The 23,162-nt window shown below is 39.9% G+C and overlaps 1 protein-coding gene across 1 annotated transcript; it reads left to right on the top strand.

The window, feature by feature from the left end:
• Positions 1 to 416: 416 nt before the first annotated feature.
• zgc:162698 (Transmembrane protein 87A-like) lies at positions 417 to 21,688 on the top strand. The gene is made up of 21 exons (XM_049576254.1): positions 417 to 635; positions 2,394 to 2,469; positions 3,164 to 3,261; positions 4,465 to 4,584; positions 4,708 to 4,764; positions 6,376 to 6,435; positions 8,586 to 8,648; positions 9,277 to 9,415; positions 10,281 to 10,342; positions 10,974 to 11,157; positions 11,248 to 11,347; positions 11,567 to 11,660; positions 11,748 to 11,827; positions 13,500 to 13,606; positions 13,688 to 13,746; positions 14,297 to 14,400; positions 14,490 to 14,563; positions 14,971 to 15,032; positions 15,551 to 15,603; positions 15,718 to 15,748; positions 21,000 to 21,688. The coding sequence occupies exons 1-21, from the start codon at positions 498 to 500 to the stop codon at positions 21,039 to 21,041; spliced, it is 1,803 nt and encodes a 600-aa protein (XP_049432211.1). The 5' UTR covers positions 417 to 497; the 3' UTR covers positions 21,042 to 21,688.
• Positions 21,689 to 23,162: the final 1,474 nt, after the last annotated feature.

The following is a 23,162-nucleotide window of genomic DNA, read 5'->3' as shown; positions in this document are numbered from 1 at the left end:
TCTCATCTTATCTCATTTTATCTCATCTCGTTTTACCTCCTTCCTTAGTCATTCAATTTACTTGCCTATGTATTCACTGAAAAAGGGTGTAATTGACAAAAAATTTGACACGCTGAATAATTTCCCCCCTCTGTACATAGTAATCTTTTTGGTAACTGGGGTTGTATGTATTTTTTTTTATTTCTCTGTTATCTTATTATTATTATTATTATTATTATTATTATTATTTAAAACAAAGTATTTCTTCACTGTGGTATTACAAGTTTTACGAAAAAAGATCCGAGAGTACCTCTTCCACCACTGCTGAGAACAGATTTTCATCTTTACAACATGACAAGTCAATACTTGAATTAATATTTAAATGTCCCACGGCCTCTGAAGGCATCATTCCTCCTCTGGTGACGTCAGCCGGAACCAGGAAGTACCGAGTAGCTTGTTGTGAGTTGTCGCGGTGGCTACTTTCAGTTGCTGGTGTCTTCTCTCTTCCTGGCTCATAAATGGCGAGCTCCTCGGGTCCGGGTCTGACCGGGCCGGGACTCTGGTCCTCGGCGCTGCTCCTGCTGATGCTGACGGGTCTGATCGGGCCGATCGGTGCCGTATCCGAACCGGGGAAATGGGTCGTGAACGTCGACAGCGTGAGTTTCCTGTTTGTATTTGTTGGAGCTGACACAGTGGATGTTGATCGCGTTGTTGTCTTAGCGTTAGCTGACAGTTTGTCATGTAATTAAACAGGTCGAAGTTAAATGTGGTGTAAACAACGTTCATCAGATTCAGTCCAATCAGCTCGTTTTATTGTGAAGCTTGTGTGTGTGAAATAGGTGACACAGCACACAGATGTTTACAGTGGTGGAAAGTAACCAAGTACATTTACTCAAGTCATGTAGTTAAGCAAATTTTGAGCTATTTGTGCTTGAATACTTTCATTTTCTGTGTCTTTATACTTTATACTTTTTACTCCACTACATTTATTTAATGTCTTAGTTACAGGTTTAGATTAAAAATACAAATTATCATTATCAATCCTCAGGGGTGAAGTCACAAGCTACCCAGTGGTGTATAAAGTAATATTACACAGGTGTAGATTTCAGGGGGGACACAGGGGACACGTTCCCCTCAATGTTGAGAATTTGGGCACAGGGTTTATACAAGGAGCTTGAGGTGTTTGACATACTTGAATTGACTCCTCATAAATTAAGTACTGGATAAAATACATTTTGTTGCTGACCTCGTCCACATAAGTACATTGTTTAGCTTCCATGTCAGACTCCAACCTGGGGCCGTGCTGACTCACATCAGCTCTGTGTAATTCACTGACTGTCGATAAATGCCCCGTACAACCCCACTTCAAAAAATCTGAACTATCCCATTAATGCATGTGAACAGGTCCTGTTTGTGCATGTGTCTGTATTTTGGGCCTGTAATCTGGAAAATAACAGCAGAGTGAAAAAATTGAATTTCCTCTTGAGGGACTCATCAAGGAATAATTACAGTCCAAAAATATGATTTATATAAAGTTTGGGACTTTAGATATATTTTTGTAGGGGTGGGAATCATCAGATATTATCACAATACTTCAGTCATGATACAATGTTATTGCGATTTGTGTTTATCATATTAATGATTTATATCATAAAAAGTCGATACTTGGCACTGTGTGACGATATGATATTGCCACACAAAAATATTGTGATACTATGCTGTACTGATTTTTTCCCCACCCCTAATGTTTTGGCATGCATTCTTTTGTATGTAGAGTGATATTGATATATATGATATAATTTAAAATAATATTGTCAACTTCACAAACATGAGCATGTTTATGTCTTAAATATTTATTGATTCTGAAAATTGAAATCCATCCATTAAATTAATTTATTCATTCATACGTTTAACCTTTATTTATACAGGGCAGTCCAATGAGAGCAGTTTACTCTGTTTAAAATGAGATTTAATCAAAATCAAAAATACTTGGGGCGTCGGTGGCTTAGTGGGTAGTGAGTAACTCCAGCTTACATTAGACTTTGAGAGCACCTGGTATGAACGCACGCTCACAAATGAGTCATTGTTTTGTCTCTGTGACAGTGACCATGTGTTCAGATTTCACTGCCCAGTGTCGTGGTAAAAAGACACTACTTTGATTTAAGATAAAGACGGAGAAGCTCAGCGATATGTTTTAGTTATTGAAAAGGGCCACTCGTCACAACACCAGCTGGATCACAGAACATTTCTCTGTTCTTAAACTGTTTTATTTTGATGGTTTTAAGAGACTCCAAGAGTTTTTATACGTGTGTGTGAGGTGTCATGGCACATTGTGAGCATTGAAACTGTCCGACACAAAGATTATTTTCTTTAGAAAAAAATCTAATCAGTTGTTTGTGTTTATTTTGTTCCAGGAAACTCTTAAGAAGCACAACCACACCTTCTTCTTCACTAAAACTCTGTTCAACAACACCTACATCAATCTCAAATGTAAGTCCATGAAGATCCTGTCTTCTTCTGGTGTTAATTTTTATGCCTCCGTGACGGTGATAGCCGTGGTGGGAATTAACTGATTAGATTTTGGTTGTTAAAGGTCGCCGTGACCTCACAAAACATTTTTGGCCATAACTCAAGAATTCATCCACTGATTATGACAAAACTTAGCACAAATGTCTAAGATGATAAAGGGATGAAATGATGACATTTTATAGTGATTTTATAAGTGATGTCATTTTGTGTTTTGAACCCCAAGAGAGAGGAACATCAGCAAAAACGTACTTACCATCTTAGAAACATTTCTCGTCTGTGACCTTTTTTTTTTTATCTAAAGAAGATTCTAAAAAACTTGTCCGTGCTTTTATGTCTTTTATGGACCACTTTAATGCCTTGTTCTCAGACCTCTCAGTGAAACCTTTGAACAAAGTGCAGATGTTCCAAAATGCTGCAGCATGTCTACTCACAAAGATTAAACATGGAGAACACATTACTCTGGTTTTGAAGGCTCTTCAACGGCTTCCTGTTCATTTTAGAATTCATTTTAAAATTTTGCTTGTAGTTTTTAAATCTCTTATCTCATCACTTATCTCATGTACTCTATCTTATACTTTATTTCCATTCCACACTTGACAGATGTGTCTCAATGTATTTTGTGTGTGTGTGTGTGTGTGTGTGTGTGTGGGGTCAGTGGTGGCAGAGAACTGTAACGCGTCGTCACCTGTCCAGTTGAACGTTTCCTGGTATTTGAGGAACTCTCACTGCTACGATGAAGTCTTCAGCCTGGACGTAAGACACTGTTTTCTACTCTACTGTACTCTACACCTGCCTTCTGTTCAGAGCTGCAACGATTAGCCAATTAATCGATTAATTGAGAAAATATTCTACAGATTAACTGGTAAATTACATAATCGTTATTTGCAGCCTGAATTCTCTTTAGGTGTTCAGATCCTCAACCCGAGAGCTCAGCTCGGGTTGAGGATTGTAGCTCTGGTTTAGATGTGAAAAAACATAAATATGTATTTACATAGTGCCTGGAAGCATTAATCCAGGCACATTTTTATTTTTAACCACCTGGTATGCAGACAGGGAAACAGGAGACCTGTAGTTGTTTGGTTTATTTTTAAAAATTACAAAAAAAATTTGAAATAGGTTTAAATACATCAACTTTTATCTCCAGTACTGAAGTAGAATGGAAGTGGATGACAGAGTTATTTATGAAGTTAATTTTAGTTTATAAAGTTACTTATCGAGTCTTTTATCTGCTCTGCTCTCCACCACTGCGTTTGTCCTTTGTTCATACACAGTCTGGGGTAAAATACTCAGATATTTTCTGTCTAGTTTGAACGCACAATATGTATTCGTCTGGAGCTATGTGTCTCAATCAAACCATTAAGAAAAGATGCAGCATTACAGTCAGTTTCTCCTGGTTAGGATTCTGTCAGCGTTCATTGTTCAGGAGGTTTTTACTAGAAGCCGAATTATCCGCAGAGGTCTTTTCCTCTCCAAGACAAACAGACCAGGTGATTTAAACCATAAAAAAAAACACTGAATAAAGTAGTTTGACTTTAGACATCGGTGTTTCTCTGATGCTGTTTGGCACGGCAGGGGCTGGAGCTGAGCTGCCGCTAACGTTTGCTCAGCTTGTTTCTCGGATAACTTTAGATCCAGATGTTCAGGAGGTTTTTAACATGAGCCGAATTATCCACAGTGGTCTCTTCCTCTCCAGGACAAACAGACCAGGTGTTTTAAACCAGTCAAAACACTGAATAAAATAGTTTCACGTTTAAAACCAGTGTTTCTCAAATGCTGTTTGGCACGGCAGAGGCTGGAGCCGAGCTGCCACTGTGTTTGCTCAGCTTGTTTCTCTGATAACTTAAGTTCCAGACATTTGACGACTAAAGTCCTTTATCAGATATTAATCTTATACAAATCAATAACATGTCTTTGTCATGTTTGTTTGTTATTGTTGGTTGGTTTGTTTATCTCCAGGCGCAGCGGGTAGGAAGTTACTTCAAGTCGACGGAGGTCAAACCAGGAGGAGGAAGTGGATATTACGTTTTTCACCAGTATCAGGCCATTGTCTGCCAGCCACACATACGCCCCAACACGGTGATACTCACACACACACAACACACACACACAGTGTACACATTGACTCACAGTGCAAACACATAAGTGATAAAGTGAGTGTATGTGGTGATTCTGTTTTAAAGTCTTTGTCTTACAACACAGTTCAGCCTGGATCCATTTGAGACGATAACACGACTGACGGAAGCGCCGCAGCAACAGGTGAGACATTTGCTGCTTCTGCAAACAGTAGTCTGAGCTGACCAATCACAGCTCAGGCTATCAGCTGCTGTGTAGCTTTAATACAGGCAACCTTAATGCACAACTATAAGCACAGCTTTATTGTTCTGAGAGGAAATCCAGCATTATTTCCTGTGTTGCTGTAGTTTGAGGATGATTTGGAGTCCCTCCAGACTCTTCAGGCCTCTTCTCTGATAACAATCAGTCACAGCCCTTGTCTTTTGTTTCCACACCTTGTGTCAGACAGGATCATATTCTGCTGCTCAGGTCCGTTTCAGGTCTGAACATCAAACTGGTTCTTGTTTGCTAGAATAGCAATGAAGAATCTGTGTCTGCACTGTACTTTACAGTACCAGTGTTTCTGCTGAATGTACGTGTCTCTGTGTCTACTGTCTGTTACACAGAGTGATAGAAATATTTGAAAGTAGCTGGTTTTAACCAACACATTCAGTCCCTCCAGGATTTCATGGGCTTTTTAGGCCTATGTGCTGGCGATAGCCAAGGGTGGAGGCATACATTTTTTTGGGTTGTCCATCCCTCTGTCCCGTAAATGTGATATATCAAGAACGCCTTGAGGCATTTTCTTCAAATTTGGTACAAATGCTCACTTGGACTTAACAATGAACTGATTAGAATTTGGTGGTCAGAGGTCAAGGTCACTGTGACCTTGCATCCATCTCATTATCTTGAACTTAATATCTCAAGAAGGCCTTGACGGAGTTTCCTTGATTTCGGCACAAATGTCTACTGGACTCAAGAATTAACTGTTAATATTTTGTTGGTCAAAGGTCACTGTGACCTCACAAAACATGTTTTTCGCCATAACTTAAGAATTCATCCTCTAAATATGACAACATTTTGCACAAATGTCTACTAGGGTAAAATGAAAAAGTGATGACATTATATATCCAAAAGGTCAAAGGTCAGCTTCACTGTGACTTGTTCCAGTGAGAAAACAACAGTGCATTTATCCAAGTTTGTGATTTATACTACACTAACGTCATCACTAGCCCACATATTCAATGTAACTCACACTGATTCTTTCAGCAGGAGCAGCAGATCTGATGCAACATCCTCTATCATGATGCTTTATCTGTTGGCAACACATTTCAGCCGTTGCCGTGAAAAAGTTTTCTCAGTCAATGACTTTCCATTTCTGTTTCACCACAAGGTTGCACGTGGTGCAGTCCCTGCTGTCATGCATAACATCAGGGATTTGCTTTGCACAGTTTTTAGCAGTAGTTTTTGTTGGTAAATGTGAGACGTTGGTGTCGCACGTTTGCATCTTTACAAACAAAAACAAGGAAGTGAGTGTGAAGCGTTATGCAGGGAACTGCTATGTTTGGTGAAACTCACAGGAAACTATGATGTATGGTCATGTTTGCAGAGAAGTTGAGGTGATTAGAAAAAATTGCAAAATTGTGCAGAATTCATGGGGATTGGTTGAATTTGCATTTATGTTTGCAATCGCAACGTTGCAACGCCCCGGAGGAGCTGCAGTTATTGCAGTTATCTTTAAGAATCTTTCAGAATTGTTTCATTTATAATCACCAGCTATGTTAAACATATTTTCTTTTTCTGTTTGTTTGTCAGCCAATCACAGAGCAGACTTCAGGCAGGAGGAGGAGACAGGTGGAGCCTCCAAAACCAAAGGTGTGTACACCCAGTTCACTCAGGCAGCACACCAGAAAGCAGAACATGCACTAAAGAAAATTCTGTCATACACCAAAAGATGCTTGGCCCACATGGGCTTACATGACATTACAAAACATTAGAAACAAGAGCAATAACACCATGGTGCAAACCATATCTTTAAAATGTCAAACAGATGCAGTTGGTAAGCATTTGACACAAACTGAGCTAACTGAAACACTTTGTCTGTAAACAATAAACTCGCATCAAACAAACAAATCAGGACAATCTGCAGACAATTTAAAGGAAAAGCTTATATCTGAGACTGCAATAAAGTGGACAGTAGTACAAGAAGTGTATTTCGTTTTTAATCTCTCAGAGGTCACACAAGAGACATTTTATGTTCTCCTCTGGAATTGAATGAATACATCTGTTCTCCACTGCCAGAGGCAGGATACCACATCTCACCTGGGCACAGACAGACCTCTGCTCAAGTCAAGGATGACACAGTGCTCTGGGCGATATATATGCTTAATTAGACTATATGTTCTCAGTTTTGGTTTACACAGATTTTCTCCTGACCATTTCTGTTTATAATTCTCAAATAATATTGTTTAATTTGACTTACTTTGCAAGATGATTTATTTCTGTAGATAAACTCAAGACTAACACTACCAATATTTTTGCAACCTCCCTTGTCTAGGTGTAATTATTTCAAAAATCCCATCAGAAAATTTGTTTAGTCAGTCTACAATCAGGCATGTCGAGTAATCTGTTTTATATACGTGTCACCCTTATGCCACACTTTACAAGGCATATAATAATACACATAGTGGAGTAGAGCCTGCAGTAAAAACTTTACAACATACAGTTTAACATGAAGCATGAAAAAGAAATAGGGCGGTTGAGCTCATGGCACAGGAAGCTCTTATATGTGCAGTAGAGAATACAACAGTATTATGGCTAAAATATAAATAAATATAAATATTATAAATAATGAATATACAATATGACCTAATCCTGCCCGGCCAAGCGTTTCTTTGGCACCACTGTCACCCCGATTGGTCACTTGAAGAAACATTTTGGGGACAAGCTTCAGCGGCTTATTTAAAAAACAAAAAAAACAGTGAGTTTGTTGATGTTTGGACAAACTTTGATCGATTTATGGACAAATCTTTTGCGACAGGCCAGTGCACTTGTTTGGAAATAGTGGCGCCCCCCTACTGAGCAGTTTCAGAATAATTTTACACACGTGGTTCAGCATTGTTATGAAACATATCCTGTGAGTTTTGTAAGAACTGTACATTCCTGATTTACAGTCTGATTTGTGTTATGCCACACCTGTTTTTTCTTTTTCATTTGTAGCGCCCCCGAGTAATCAGTGTGAAGGAAATTTTCAGGTTATATTTCAGGTAGTTATGTAGACATCAGCATGAAAGTTTCATACTGAGCAGCCCAGTGGTTTTGGAGTTAAGTCTAATAAGCTGTGAGCCACGTCCCTTTAATGTTCATTGGTCAATATCTTCAAAACACAGTGAGACAGCAACAAGCTTTTGATAATTTTTGATAAGCTCAGTCCAATGATGATACACAGAAAATTGGGTACAAATTGGACCTAAGGTTTAGGAGATGTCAGAAATGTATTTTTCAAAAAATTTAAAATGGCGGAAAATCTGCAGAGGCAGACCTCAGTGGTTCTTGAGGCTTTTCTGTAGAGAACATTGAGCTGGGAGTGTGTGTGTCGAATTTCAAGTCAAGCAGACTTATGGTGCAAGGGGCGAGGCCTTTCTAAAATTGCATATCTTGGCCGTAATTATAGCGCCCCTATTTGGCCGACTGGGGTCGTATTTGTTGAGCATAACTGGTGAAAATTCTTTGTGCGTATGGTGTGCTGTGTCACAGGAAATTGCACAAATATTTGGGAAGAAAAGAAAGCAGCACAAAGACAACAGGGTTTTAAGCCCCTGATTAAATCAAATTAATGTAATAATGGAAGTAGATCATTTTTCTCTGTTATCGATTCCTGCAGCGTTGTTATTGTTTCTGTCCTGCAGTGAAACATGCAGAATTCAGGGTTCTCTAAAAAGTTTTCTTGAAGAAGAATTCATGTTCTTTAGATGCTGAATTATTAAATGTTTGACTCACTGGTTCCACTGCTCTCTGTGTCTCAGGCTGCTGCAGAGAAGGAAGGTGCTTCGGCTGAAACAGGAAAAGCCTCCGTCTCTGATAAAGAGGTCAGTCTGGTTCGTCCAGTTGGATTAGTTAAATCTGCTTATTACAACGGGTGAGGCAAGGTTGCTGGTTTGAATCCCAGGATACATAAATGGGGCGTTACACAACCGTATTTATCATGCAAAGCTGGAACACTGTGCCAGCAGTCTTGTCAGGTGACATTTTAGCTCCATCTATCCATTTTCTGCCGCTTATCTGTTGCTCCAGCCTAAATACCACAAGTGTGACATTGTATGTGTGTCCAGGCTCGGACTGAACAGTCAGGTGTCAACAGGCAATTACTTTTTGTTTCTGTTAAATGTTCAATATGTAATTTTCCACCCCTCAAATTAATAAAAAAAGATGGAGCAATGTCATCATCGCAGTCAGTTTCTCCAGTTAGGATTCCTTTTGGGTTCAGGAGGTTTTTACGTGAAGCTAAATTATCCACAGAGGTCTTTTTGTCTCCAACAGTAATGGACCAGCTTGTTTCTCAGGTAACTTAAGATCCAGATGTCCGATCACTAAAATCAAGTGTGTTGTAAAAAAGTGGCTATAACATATAACATATTAGTTCTAGTCATTTTTAGATATTTTAATATGGAATAGTTATATTTCATATAATCTAAACTCCTGCATGTGTTTGCTCAGGTGGCGCCTGCTCATCGTCACTTCGATGCTGTGGCTCTGAGCTGGGAGGACGGACCCTACATGTTCATCCTGAATATCAAAGAAATCAAAGAAAAGAACCGAGCCTCCGCCAACCCCCCCGCACCCTGGAGCCTACAGTGTCAGTCAAACTCACAAATAAACCCTACACACACACACACACACACACACACACACACACACACACACACACACATATATACACACATTACCACTCATTTGCTTAACCATTAACCATTAGTCATTTCCTGTTTCCATTGCTGGGAAACAGGAAATGTAGCAGTGACAGATGTCACATTTGCACCAGATTTCTGTTACACCGCAGGTTTTATGGATGCTGCCATCATGATGTGTTTGTGCACCCAAACAAAATACCTGACTGTATTCTGACAAACAGAAGAGAGCGGCACAGTGCAAACTTATCCTACAGAAAGCCTACAGTCAAATGAATCACACAGTTTTGTTACACAGATGAATGCACGAAGAGCTCGTCCTGCTCACTAGGGATGCATGATATGGATTTTGGTGATAGCGATAAAGGATAATTGCCTGCTTCTCATGACCAACTGATAATTTCACATTTTTGTATCTTAAAACAAACTTAATAACCTGTAGTTTAAGCACACCTGAGGGTCGCCTTGGTGCCCTCTTCAAAAAGCCAATGGGATTTCTCCACTGAATTTTGCAGAAAATAAACTCTGTGGCAAACAAACGTTTACGATACTTAGATGTTTTGTTCAGCAAGATAACTCATGAACACCACTTTTATGATGTTTGAAGCCTAAATCAATCAAGTAAAAAGCTAACCTAAGGCTATAAACAAACTACTGTATGATCGCATGACTTATATCACCACCACAGCACAGCAGTAAAGCCATGCTTGGCGTGATGAGGACTCAGCATGGCTGTTATCTTTCGGTCGTCGCCAAAAGATAATCATGAGCTGATTGAACTGCCAATCTGAAAGTGTCTCTTTGTGTTTGCAGTGCAGGTCAGCATGAAGGGTCCCCATGACTACATATCAGCCTCTGAGTGGCCGATGATGGTGGTAAGAACACACACACACACACACACACACACACACACACACACACACACACACACACACACACAAAACACAAAATAACACTTTAAGAACAGAAGTCAAACATTCATCTTTGTGAAGTTAAAATACAAGTCTAGTGTTATTGTTGATTGTAGTTTTTGTCAACAAATTCCATGTTTAGACTCAAACCAACGATGTGATGCTCTGATAGTTTCTGACTTCCTGTCTGTGGCACCTCGGCCCCAGCTCATTGCTTCCAGCTTAAGACATACATATTTAAAAACACATCACAAATCAGGACATGAGGTACGAGGTTGATGTGAACAAGTTTGCTCAAATATTAGGGGGGACACTTTTGTCCTCTCAAAATATTGGTAGGGACATGTCCCTAGTTTCCATATGCAAACCTACGCCCTTGAAGAAAATATAAGACACCACCAGACTTATCCTTCAAAGGAACATTTAAAAAAACAAGGTTCAAACACTGTTTAGTGACCAGTCAGGGCCTACAGGAATACATGAGTGCCGCTAATTACACTTCAGCAGGTCAAAGCTGAAACTCCAAAACTCATTTTAAAAAGCATCTTTAATATTTGACAAACTCTGTTTTCTCTTTGTGGGATTGTGTCCCCAGTTCTACATGGTGATGTGCATCGTGTACGTGCTGCTGGCAGTGCTGTGGTTGGTGCTGTCAGCGTGTTACTGGAGGGATCTGCTCAGGATCCAGTTCTGGATCGGGGGAGTCATCTTCCTGGGCATGTTGGAAAAAGCTGTCTACTACGCCGAGTTCCAGAGCATCAGATACGACGGCTTGTCAGGTAGGTGAGGATGCAGAGGTGGTTTCTCTCTGGACTGATGGAGGGTGAACCTTTGACCCGGCATGTGTTAAGTAATGTGTCCTCCTGCAGTCCAGGGGGCCGTGGTGTTTGCTGAGGTGCTCTCTGCGGTGAAGAGGACTCTGGCCAGGGTGTTGGTGATCATCGCCAGTCTGGGTTATGGCATCGTCAAGTAAGCACAGTGCTCTCTCTTTAGTAGTTCTAACATCATGAGGTTTCCTCGTAAGATTTTTAAAACCAACTTTATAACTCTCACCTTTTCATGAACTTAAATTTGAAGTAGGAAAAGGACCTGAGTAAAGATCACTTTCAGATCATCCCTCAGACTATAACATGTGAAACATTATGATCACACGTGATTTCAGGGTGATGGGATCTGTTTGTCTTCCAGGCCCCGACTTGGTGCGTTGCTCCATAGAGTGGTCGGAGTCGGTCTGCTCTACTTGATCTTTTCCATCGTCGAGGGGATCCTAAGAGTCAACGCTGTAAGTCACACGCACGGTGTGCATTTGTGTGTGTGTGTTTGTGTGTGTGTGTGTGTGTTTGTGTCTTTAACCTGTTTCTCTCTCCAGGATCGAGGCAAGAAAAACAGCAGTACATTGTTGTGTGACATAGTGCTGGCCTTCACTGACTCCTGTGTTGTCTGGTGGATATCCTTTAACATGAACACAGATTGAGCACCGACCACATCAGTGACCAGTAATTCATTAATTCTTTAAAGTGTAAAAGAATACTTACCTCCAAAACGACCATTTGTATTTAAGTTACTCTCCCTGTGTTGAATTTGTCAAAAAGCTTTGTTTTCCTCATATGCGTCCACGATGAACGGAGAATCCGTAAAAGGGACCACCAAGTTTACAACCGCAAAACTATATATCAGGGCTTCGTACTCCTGTGTTGTACCTACAGCGTAGACTCTGCGTAGACTCATACCCTATGTCCTAGCCTGACATGCAACTCCACAGAAATGTGACTGTAAGTCGCAGCAACCTCCTGTTTATTTTTGTAAACTGAAAAACCATTTCCCTCAGTGGAGACAAAGTTTTGATTTATTTTTATTTCACAGATAAGAAATGTGTGTGTAATTTATCCTGGATTCATATGAGTAGAGAAAAACTCTGCTAGCCACAAGGCTAATTTATACAATGTAAAATGCCATGCTGAAATGCTATAAACATTAGCATGTTGTCTTTGTGCGGAAAGCATGTTTAATATTAGACAGTTTGTTGTCTGTGAATCTTGTGAGTTATCAAACTTTACTGCCCTTCACAGAAACCCGACTGCCGACTAGCGTCTCGGAGGTGTAACTGCAGAGCAAAACAGATGCACCGCCATACAAGTAGAAAATTCTCACAACAGCGTCACAGATTTGTGTTACCAAGCCTGGTATCAAGCCTGATTTCACAGTCTCAAAGTAACTATAGTTTTATTAACGGACACTTTCTGAAGATGTCAGCACCCCAGCCTGCTGCTGATGTTGTGCCTGCTGCCACTAGAGGGCGATAACAGGCAGAAACCTGCTCTTCTGTCTGTCTGTCTGTCTGTTTGTCTGGGTTTAGGCATGTTTAGGCATGTTGTTTGCTCAGCAGATTTGACTCCAGGATGTTGTCCGTGTTTTGTTCTGTTGATGAGATAAACCCCACCCACCTGGTACACCCAGTTTAGCGAAACAAACTCTTTTTTTTTTTAGAATGAACTGTAGCAGCTTATTGAGTGTGGCACTCTGTGTCTGCATTTCTGTTCCGTCTCGTTTGCCTCTCCACATCTTCCTCTTCTTCCCCTAGCGTTCAAACTTTCTTAATCCTTTTTCACATCCTGCTTTCTTGGCCTCCTTCTCTCCATCTTCCTTTTATCTGTTCTTCTGTCGTTCTTTTCTTTCCCTGTAGGCTGAAGATGATGTAGTTCTCCTGGCTGCTATTCCCCTGGCTGTGCTCGACTCTACCCTCTGCTGGTGGATATCCGCTACTGCACATTCCCCTTTTTAGTACAACTGAAAGTTTTTTCCTCTCTCTCTCACTTTCTCTCATTTTCCCTATTCTTCTGCTTTGTTCGTCTATGCGTATAGTTTTTTGTGTCCAGCAGAAATCCTGTGGAGCTACAATGTGCAGCATGTAAAATGTTAAAAAGAACTCTTGAGACTATGGTATCTTGTTTGTTGTACAAACAAAGTTTGGGAGGGTAGACATGTGAACCTTTTCATTGCTCAGTCATTAAACGGAAGAAAATAATCAGATACAGAGAACTTAAATAGAGAGAAAAAACAAAATCCAGCTGGTAGTGTTTATTGAATGTGCCGTTGATGTTCCTTGACTGTGTCGTCACATCTTTGTGAGTCTGGCTCAGACGATGAAGCTACTGAAGCTGAGGAGGAACGTGGTGAAGCTCTCTCTCTACAGACACTTCACCAACACGCTCATCTTCGCTGTCATAGGTATGAAAAATATTCTGCTTGTGTTTGAATGTTTGCTGAAAAATGTTTCACGTCTTTAAAGCTTGCACGTGTGTTTTTCAGCATCGGTCATCTTCATCATTTGGACCTACAGGACCTTCAAGATTTCTAAATGTCTGTCTGTGAGTATTTGAGATTTTTGAAATACTCAGCAGGATGTAGAGCCTGGGTTACTCAGCTTGATAAAAAGCTTCACAAATGTCTAATAGGATAAAATAAAGAACTGATGACATTTTACAGGAGGGATGTAGGTTTTTCATATCCCCCAATTTTTTTTGAACACGTCTAAAAAATGTGGAAGTGACTGGCATCCATGTGTCTGCACTGCTGTTGTGACCAGGATAGTTTGCCCTGAATGTGGGGTGTGACGAAGAAGAAGAAATTTTTCCAGCCAGTTTCTCTCAATTTCTTGGAACTTGTGGACGAGTGTTGTGTTGCAAGTGTTAATTTTATGGTTTTGTCACCTTCGTTAGGATATTTATACGACTCTCCTCTATTGATCAGTTTTTCAACCGACTGCATTCTTTGATATTTTTTTTGCTCAGGGAGATTTTCCAGCCAGCAAAAAAACCCCAAAAAAAAACCAAAAACATTTTCTTCCTGTAAATGAAGATTTCAGATTGCTTTTCAAGTGTTGTCATTAAAAGCATCTCTCTTCATCTGTGTCTGCAGGACTGGAGGGAGCTGTGGATAGATGACGCATTCTGGCGCTTCTTGTTCTCCATCATCCTATTGGTCATTATGTTCCTATGGCGACCGTCAGCCAATAACCAGAGGTAACAGGAGATGTCAGGGACGTCTTCTGACAGCTTTGCTCTCTTTTTGACTGTACGTTAAAGCCAGTGTCTTTGTCTCTCTTTGTCAGGTATGCCTTCAGTCCTCTGTTGGATGAAGAGAGTGAGGAAGAGGAGAAGGAGCCCATGATGAACGAGGCTTTCGGTCAGAAACCTTCCTCCTTTACTCCCTTGCTTCCTCTCTCCTCTCCTCCTACCTTCCCTGCTCACCTGTTGCCTCCTCTCTCTCTTTCTGTGCTATTTTCTGTCTCACCTCTGTTTGAATGTTCTTGGTGCTCTCCTATTTCTTTCTTTATTTTTTAGTTAGGTAGTTAGTTAGGGTGACACTGTGACACTTTTTAATATTTGTCTCTCAGCCAGTTGTTAAATTATTGATTTAAACTAAAAATGAAACATAAAAACTTCATGTAGTCAAAACCAGCTTCTGTGTACGATCAGCTTTCAGTGAAATATGCTTCATTTTAAGTTATAAATGTGACTTTAATACATCCTCACTTTCATATTTTCCTTTTTATCTGTGTGTCTTTGTTTTTTACTCCTGTCTGTCTGCAGAGGGGATGAAAATGAGGGGCATGAAAAATGAAGCCAACGGTACAGCCAAAGGCAACAAAGTGGTGAGTGGCGATCCACATCAGCTGCCATTTTTAATAAACTGAAACCATACTTGCTCTCCAGCATTCTTTTCTCATTTAGTATTCGCAAACTAATTTGTTTAAATGTTGTCAGCGGTAGTTCCAGTTTCACCTCGGGTTGAATTATTATTTCTCCACAGTTCAGAGTGCAGTAGGTGAGTCAGGAACAATACTGTGATAGAGCACCACTGTACTCACAGCTCTGCAGTGATGAAAAGTATAATTTGAGTTTTGTGTGTGTGTTTAGAGTCTCTGTGTGGATGAAATTATAAAGGTCGTATATGTGAGCAGATACAGCTTAGATAAAGCACTTGCTTTTATCAGGAGTGAAACAAAGCACCAGTTGACCTGTTGTGCAATTCTAGTCTTGTCTTTAAACATGTGGGATATCATTAGTTTTAGCAGCTCAGTCAGTCAAAAGTCCCACATGCAATATAATACTTCTTTTTCAATAAATACTCATAGAGGAAATACATCAGCTGATTTGATTATTTTTCCAGGATGAGGATCTGAAATGGGTTGAAGAGAACATTCCCACATCGATGGCAGATGTGTAAGTCATCATCAGCATAAAGTCGGCATGTTGGCACTGACTATTACATATCAGACATGATCATAAATTACTCAAATTTAATGTTAAAAGTCTTTTTGTTTTTCCTTCTCACAGCGCCCTGCCCCCGCTGCTGGACTCCGACGAGGTAAGTCATTAGGTTGTCTAAATTATGATGTAGTACAGACAATAAGAGAAGATTAAACTTTTTAGATCTTCATCCAGAATTGAGGTCATTTCAGGGTCAAATAAAAATATACAGCAACCCAAAACTGAAAATCAGAGTAAAGTTAAATAGTTTTTAAGTATCGTTTGTTGCCCATATCTGGCTGGTGAGCAGGAAACTGAAAACTGTTGACATAAATTCAGAGAGGTCAGATAAAAATAGTATACAGTATGTCAATTATTAAATGTCAGCTGTTTTTTTCTCTCTGTAAATATGTGGGACTCTCCCTGTAAAACAGAGATGAAATAAAATATAAATATAACATATCTTTATATATATATATATATATAGATTTATATATGTCTGCAGGACACACACACACACACACACACACACACACTTGTTTATCCTATTTGCAGTGGTGATTGTGAGCAGCAGGGGGCGGCAAACAATCAGAGCAGAGAGCGGCTGTTGCTACAGTTACGTCACACTGTTGTTTATCCTCCTTTGTGTTGTCATGGCGAACAGAACAATGTGACGGCGACGTGCCTGTGTGTGTGTGTGTGTGTGTGTGTGTTTTGGATGTTATTACATTAATGATCATCTTTAACACAAATACACTTTATGAAAGAAGCTGATTTATCTGATGTTGAACATAAATCCTCAGTCAGAATCATCTTTGTCGTCTTTTATATATTTAATATGTGTTTATTTTGTTTATCTTCTGCGTTGACTGTCTTTCATACCATTTTCTAAATTATTTACTCTTTGATCTCTAGCTGAACCTTTTTTAAGTGACCCAGCAATCAACAGAGTGCCTCTTATGTAGAATCAATTTCTTATGTAAGCTGCTGTATGAACGCTGAGAGATATTAAATCCATAGAAAGTATTAAGTCCTCGCACACTGCAGTGTCCTTTATGGTGTTTCTGTTTTAAGGAAAGAAGGAGGAACGTTTTGAGTAGGCTTAGATTAAAATCGTTTCCATCAGATTCATCAGGTGTACTTGTCGTAGTAATTGAAGGTCTCACATTTTTCTGTCGTGATTTTAAACTGGTGAGCACTGACAATGTGATGAATCTTCCTTATTAGAAGGTGAAATTAAGGGGAAATAATCGCCTTAAAGCTGGGGTCGGTTCCTTAGCGTCCCCATGTTTGGTCCCCCTCTGTTGGGGTACCTAGCACACAGATCTGGTACTAAAAGGTGGAGCTGTGAACACTGCAGCCTGATTGGTCAGTAGAGGACGCTCACTCTGCTCAGGGCTGAGTTGTGTCTGGTTTTGAGGCTCATGTAACCACTGTTCATACTGTGGAGAGTTTTATTAGTGAACTGTAACTATAAAATGAAAGGATGTTTTGCTGCCTCTCACAGCAGCTGGAGTCTGAGAAACAATAACTTCATTCACTGGGCCGACTGCCGGCAACTTTTAAGGTGGAACGTTAACTTGTAATGTTACTCAATGCATGAGTTGATGACGTGAATCCATCAGCACACCTTAAATTTCACTGTGACAACTTTGACCATCACTTTAGTTTTTATTGTCTCTCTTGGATGAGACAGACTTTTGGCAGTGAGCGGATCTTCAAGATTAAAAATATGTATTAATTTTGATGGGACAATACTGTGGTCTTAGCTTTCTATTGCAAAATAGAAGCGAAGTGCTTGCTGTGCTAAAACATCACTAGTATCATGTGATACACATAGACCAGACCGGCATCTGGCCATCGCAAAGGCTTTGCCCCCTTTTGGGTCACTGATCCACTTGGACGGTCTAAAGGGACATTATGGTAATCAACTTCAATCAAATAGGAAAGCTCTCTCTCTGGAACGACCTGTGATTGACCAAAGTCTCCCGTCACAGGTCAGAGTTTTAGAGTCTGAAAACAGCGCTGAGAGGAGGTGCAGGAGTCTAGTTTTCTCTCAGACCCCTTGAATTACAATATGCTCAAATGCTATTACATTTTACCCAATGAAGCCAAAATTAAACTGCCTTCTCCAGCTTTGACTCCATACTCTTCAGTCCTTATGACAGATTATGTAATGCACTCTCTTATTTAAGAGGGAGACCCTACCCTGCCCATTATCCTTATAATGATAAATTATGTAATTCATCACGATTAAGGAGGGAATTAAAGGGAAACTGCTTCACCCTGCCACCACCCCAATGCTCAGATATGCTCTCAGTGTTATTAACCTGGATTTTGATACCTTCACTAGTGTCAGAGCACTTGTTTGTTTATTGTTTCGTCACGAATAAGATTCCTTCAACATTAGATCCACATTCACATGCACTCTTTATCATCCCAGAATCCTACACTACTTAATATACAGACTCTGACAGAATTAGGCAACCACAAAGGACACAATTAGTCCTGCTAATTTTTAGGGAGGAAATGGAGAAAAAGGAAAAGTTTCTTTTGTAGCGGCCCATCAGCTGACACATTTCTCCGTCAGCCTGCCAAAAATGGTGAATTCGTATTGAAACCACGAAGCACAATTAGCTCTATTTCAGACTGGACTTCTTGTTAAAACTGGACAAATTGGCTTCTTCATGTGGAATGCGATCTTCTCTGCCACTCTGTGGTTTTCATCCATCATGTCTGCAACAAAAGGAATCATCTTAACAATGTCGGCCTCCTCACTGAGGGGTGAATAGAAGAGGGAGGGATGGACAAAAGAGGGGATGGAGAAAGATGAAGGATAGGGTGATTCAGTAAGTCTGAAATACTGAGACGTCAGGTCCATGAAATTGCCTGTCGCTGATTAAAGATGGAGGGAGAGCGATGGGGAAGAAGATAGTAATGGCAGTAAACCGTCCACTTTTCTGTCTGGAGCAGCAATGTCACCTTATTTTGATCATAGACTATGAAAACATGAATATATTCATCCCTGAGGTCAGACAGAGTTTCTGAAGGCACATTTTAAACCTGGAGTTTTGCTTTACAGCCAGAAAGGCTCCAGTAAACACGCTCAAACATGCCCCCTTTTTAAAAACAGTAGTATCTCAGTAATATTATGAGGAATTGAAAATAACTATCAGAGAGCTTCTTGTGCAAACAGTTATTGATTTTCTGGAGAAATGTTTGAGGTCTTCTCATTCACAGCAATACAGTCAAGAGTTTCACTGGAGTAGCATCTAGTGGCCATTAGTGGCACTGCAGCTTAAACTCCTTTGGTTGCTTTCTGACCAATATTAAAGGAGTAGTTCATTAAAAAGCAATAAAAATTGTATAGAATATTCACCTTCCTAGGCTCTTTATGGTCCCAGAAAAGGAGAGCGAAGCACCTGAAAGATGAAAGCATATCGGTGCAGAAAAGACTTTGATAGAATCGGAACAAACGACAGCAAAATGGTCATAAAACATCCAAAAAAAATTTATGAAAATTCTTGGTCAGCATTATCTAAGTGTCTTGTATCCCTTTGTGGGGTCATGGAAATCCAAACACAGCATTCTTCTGTGATCAAAGCATTTCTCCTGAATGAATTTTTTGCGCACACACCGATTCCTTGATGGGGACGATAATCAAAAAAATGCTTTGTTTTAGAAGGAATAGTTCTATAACCTTTTGTGATACCTTTTTTTGTTCTCCGTGAAAGTCTGTTTGCATTAGTTTGATAGATAATACCGTTTAAAATGTTTTGGGGTGAATTATTATTTTAAGGGGCCAATACTTAAGTCCCCACCCTGACATCTGTCCAGCATTAGATTAGGGAGAGCTGTGTCCTCAGCCCAACTGCCAGAAGACAATTTTGGCAATATACGCTTCTGCAAACCACGGAAACGTTACATTTGCACATTTCATACACATCATATTAATGTTTCTAGAGTGATGCAGTACACTTTGGGTGGTGTGACACCTGGGAGAAGCACCTGCCAAACTGTAGACCACTGTTAAAGACCAACAAACAACAAAACTGGTTGTGATTTAGCAAGTCACTTTTTAACCTCAGTTGATTTTTCAGTGGGGATAGTTCCACAAAAAACTGTTGTTTTCATGCCTTTGTAGCAGTGATAGCTGTGGCTGTAAGCATGATGTTTCCGGGTTGCCTATCCATCTGTCCATCATATTCATGTGAACACGACATTTCAAGAATGCCATGAGGGAATTTCTTCAGCCTTGGCACAAACATTCACTTGGACTTCACTTGGACAATGAACTGATTAGATTTTGGTGGTCAAAGGTCACTGTGACCTTGTCTGTCTCATTTTTGCAATTGCAATATCTCATGAAAATCTTGAGGGAATTCTTCAAATTTGGCACAAACATCCACAAGAATGAACTGATTAGAATTTGGTTGTTGTAGGTCAAGGTCACTGTGACCTCTCAAAATATGTTTTTGGCCATAACTCAATAATTCATTTGCTAATTATGACAAAAAATTCACACAGATGTCTAATATAAAATGATGATGTAGTGACATTTTGTATCCAAAAGGTGAAAGGTCAACTTCACTGTGACATCACAATATTCTGCATAAAACACTTCTCGGGCCATTATTCAGTGCCGTATCTCAGGAACAGGAGGAGAGACATTTGAATTGGTGACTCGAATCTTGAAACTGTGTTGATTGTTTAGATCTTCTGTGCTGTTGGGGGAAGATATGTGTGAAGCATCCATTTTTTAAACTAAAGAGAAACTTGACTGGTTTGCAGCGGCATACAAATGCAAAGTGGTTATTCTAATTTGCTGTGACAATGCTTTCCAGTGGGGATAGTGCCAGACTTAGTTCTGAGTTAACCATGGCATTGTTGAGACATGAAGTTTCAATTTATCCGCTACATAACAATGTTGAAACGGATCTGTGGTTTGCAGAAGCAAATAAACATTTTTTCTGATGATTGGTTTGATGTCCGGCAATTTCTGCAACTTTCTGAAACCAGTGAAGACACATTCATGCACTTTAGGCTGTGATCGGTGGGCTGTGTGGAGGTGAGAAAGGAGCCAGGATTTTAACTTCACTAGCTTTCTTTTTTGAATCTTCACACAACTTTGTGTTGCTTCTCAGTCAACATTATGAATGTCTGCACCGTTATCTCCATATTTAAATAATATCACATCCCCCACTCCTCTATGGAGGCCATATTCTCACCCTAGCTTTGCGTTTAGCTGTTCATAACAACTATAAACACTTTTGATTCATAAATCTAGTTTCTAGTATTATTATCCCAGTCAGAGTTTCTTTTTTGTAACCAAGGAGTAATTCAGTACGATGGTGTGTTATCTGTTGCAGGAGACCATGACGACTAAGTTTGAGATGTCCAAGATGGAGTAGAGCAGAAGAGGAAGGATGGACGAAAGGAGGGAACATGGAGGAGTGTTTAAAAAACACCAATCTGGTAAACAGACGGATAAATGATACAGATTAATATTGGTGGAGTAAAAGAGAATGATGGCTGATTTAATGCACATGTGAGGAGAGATAGATCGACTGGGTGAAAGAGGGAATGCAGAGAATAATGAGTGTTTGCTTTACAAGACGGAGAGATTTAACCCCTGACTTTATGAGCTTTGTAAGCCTTGACTGTACATACACTGGGAGTAAAATCGATGACAGCAGCACACAGTTTCTTTTTATTTTTCTTTTTAATGCCTGTTTGTATTTATATTTCTATATATATACAGTATATTTGGACAGATTTGATGCTAATGATGTTCTCTGCTACAGGAGTGGCTTGTTTGCCTTTTCACCGTTTACATGCGAAAATGTGATTTTCGAATATTGTCTCACTAGACATATTGTGTGTTTTTCCCTGTTGCCACAACAAGAGCACTCCCCGTCTCTGCTGTCTGTGTTTTTTTGAGTTGACACCTGTTGAGTGGGTTTCATTTTGATCCTTTAAACAGGCAAAACCAAAGTTGTGAATTTGAAAGCAAAAAAGAAACAAGGATGTGAATTAAAATATTGTTTCCTCAGTCTTACTTTTTTGGAGTTGTGAGGTTTGTCATCCAGCTTGTTCCAGCTTTGTTCCAGTGAAGTTTATACCATCAGATCACAGACTGTGCATGAAAATTATTTAATTGTTTCACTGTTTCTTTGTGTCTCTGTAAAGAAGTTTTGGCAGGTTTTTTCTGCAAAAAAGGACAGATGTGCTACAGCTGGCTAATTAAAGGGATAGTTCAGATTTTTTTTAAAGTGGGTTTGAATGAGATACATAGTCAGCTTATTATCTACAGTCAGCACGCCCCCAGTTTGGAGAAGCAGTCTCAAGTACAGCAAGGAAGCTTAGCAATGTACTGCTGTGGACAGGTCAGCAACAAAACGTATTTTAGCCACTTTACCTTTCCATAAAACAGTGATTTCTGATGAGGAACTGAAGCTATTATATTGCTCTCTTTAAAGCCACCAGACTCCATTGAGAAAAACTGTGATTTAACATTGCTGAACACAGGAGCTGCTGTTCTACTGCTGCCTCCATTGGTTAGTTTGTTTGTGCTATTGTGTGACTTTGGTGTTTAAAATGGTTATTTTGGATGCACCAAATTCACACAATAACACAACCTAATTAACTGATCAAAGCGGTCATAGATCAACAGCTCCAGTAGTGAGCTAGAATTACTGTTTTTCTCATCAGGGTCTGGTGCCTTTGATGAGAGATGAGGAACTGAAGCTATAAATATCTTCCCTGTCAGATTGGTCTGTCTGACGGAAAGCAGTGGAAATGCTGTCAGTATAGCATACAGTGTTCTGCAGCTCTGCTCTCTCTTACATTCACACTGAAGAGAATTTCATTAACATTTTCTTCATTGATGATGTATTATTTCACCCACCTGCAACCCATCTGCACTTCCCTGTGTGTGTGACAAGCAGTGTGTATGTATGTTGTGAACCCGCCTATGGAGGCACATCTGAATCATCATTGTGGTGGATGGGTTCAGCAGCCACTGACTATCACCTGGGGGGCCGGTGTTTGCTGTAAAGCCAAACTCTGTTCATTTTTTCTAAACCCAACCACTTGCATTTTTTGTTGAGGAGAAGAAAAGGTCAATTTGCAGTGTTGTACCAATATATATGTGGCGGATAGGCCCAACAACAAGTGACTATCACCCAGGAGGGGGTAGATTGTAAAGCCAAACCCTGCTCTTTTACCTAAATGTAACCATAAGCTTTTGGTGTTGAAGGAAAAACATCAATTTGCAGTGTTTTACCGACATAGTGCTTTTATTTTGAAAGAGACTGTATGCAAACTGTACATTTCCTTTGAAAACCGAAGTATAGTTTGAAAACAGACAATGCATGTAACAGGCTGAAGTTGACACGGCGTACCAGAACGTCAACAACCAACACACCCAGGGTACCTCGGACGTCATATCTTGATGTGGAAGTCCATGACCAAACGTCAAGTTATGACATGGTTGGAGTGAGCATGTGTTGGAAAATACCATACCATTCTGG

This window comes from Epinephelus fuscoguttatus, linkage group LG5, assembly GCF_011397635.1.
Source record: "Epinephelus fuscoguttatus linkage group LG5, E.fuscoguttatus.final_Chr_v1".
Classification (NCBI taxonomy): Eukaryota; Metazoa; Chordata; class Actinopteri; order Perciformes; family Serranidae; genus Epinephelus; species Epinephelus fuscoguttatus.
This window is presented reverse-complemented; position numbering and strand designations above follow the sequence as displayed.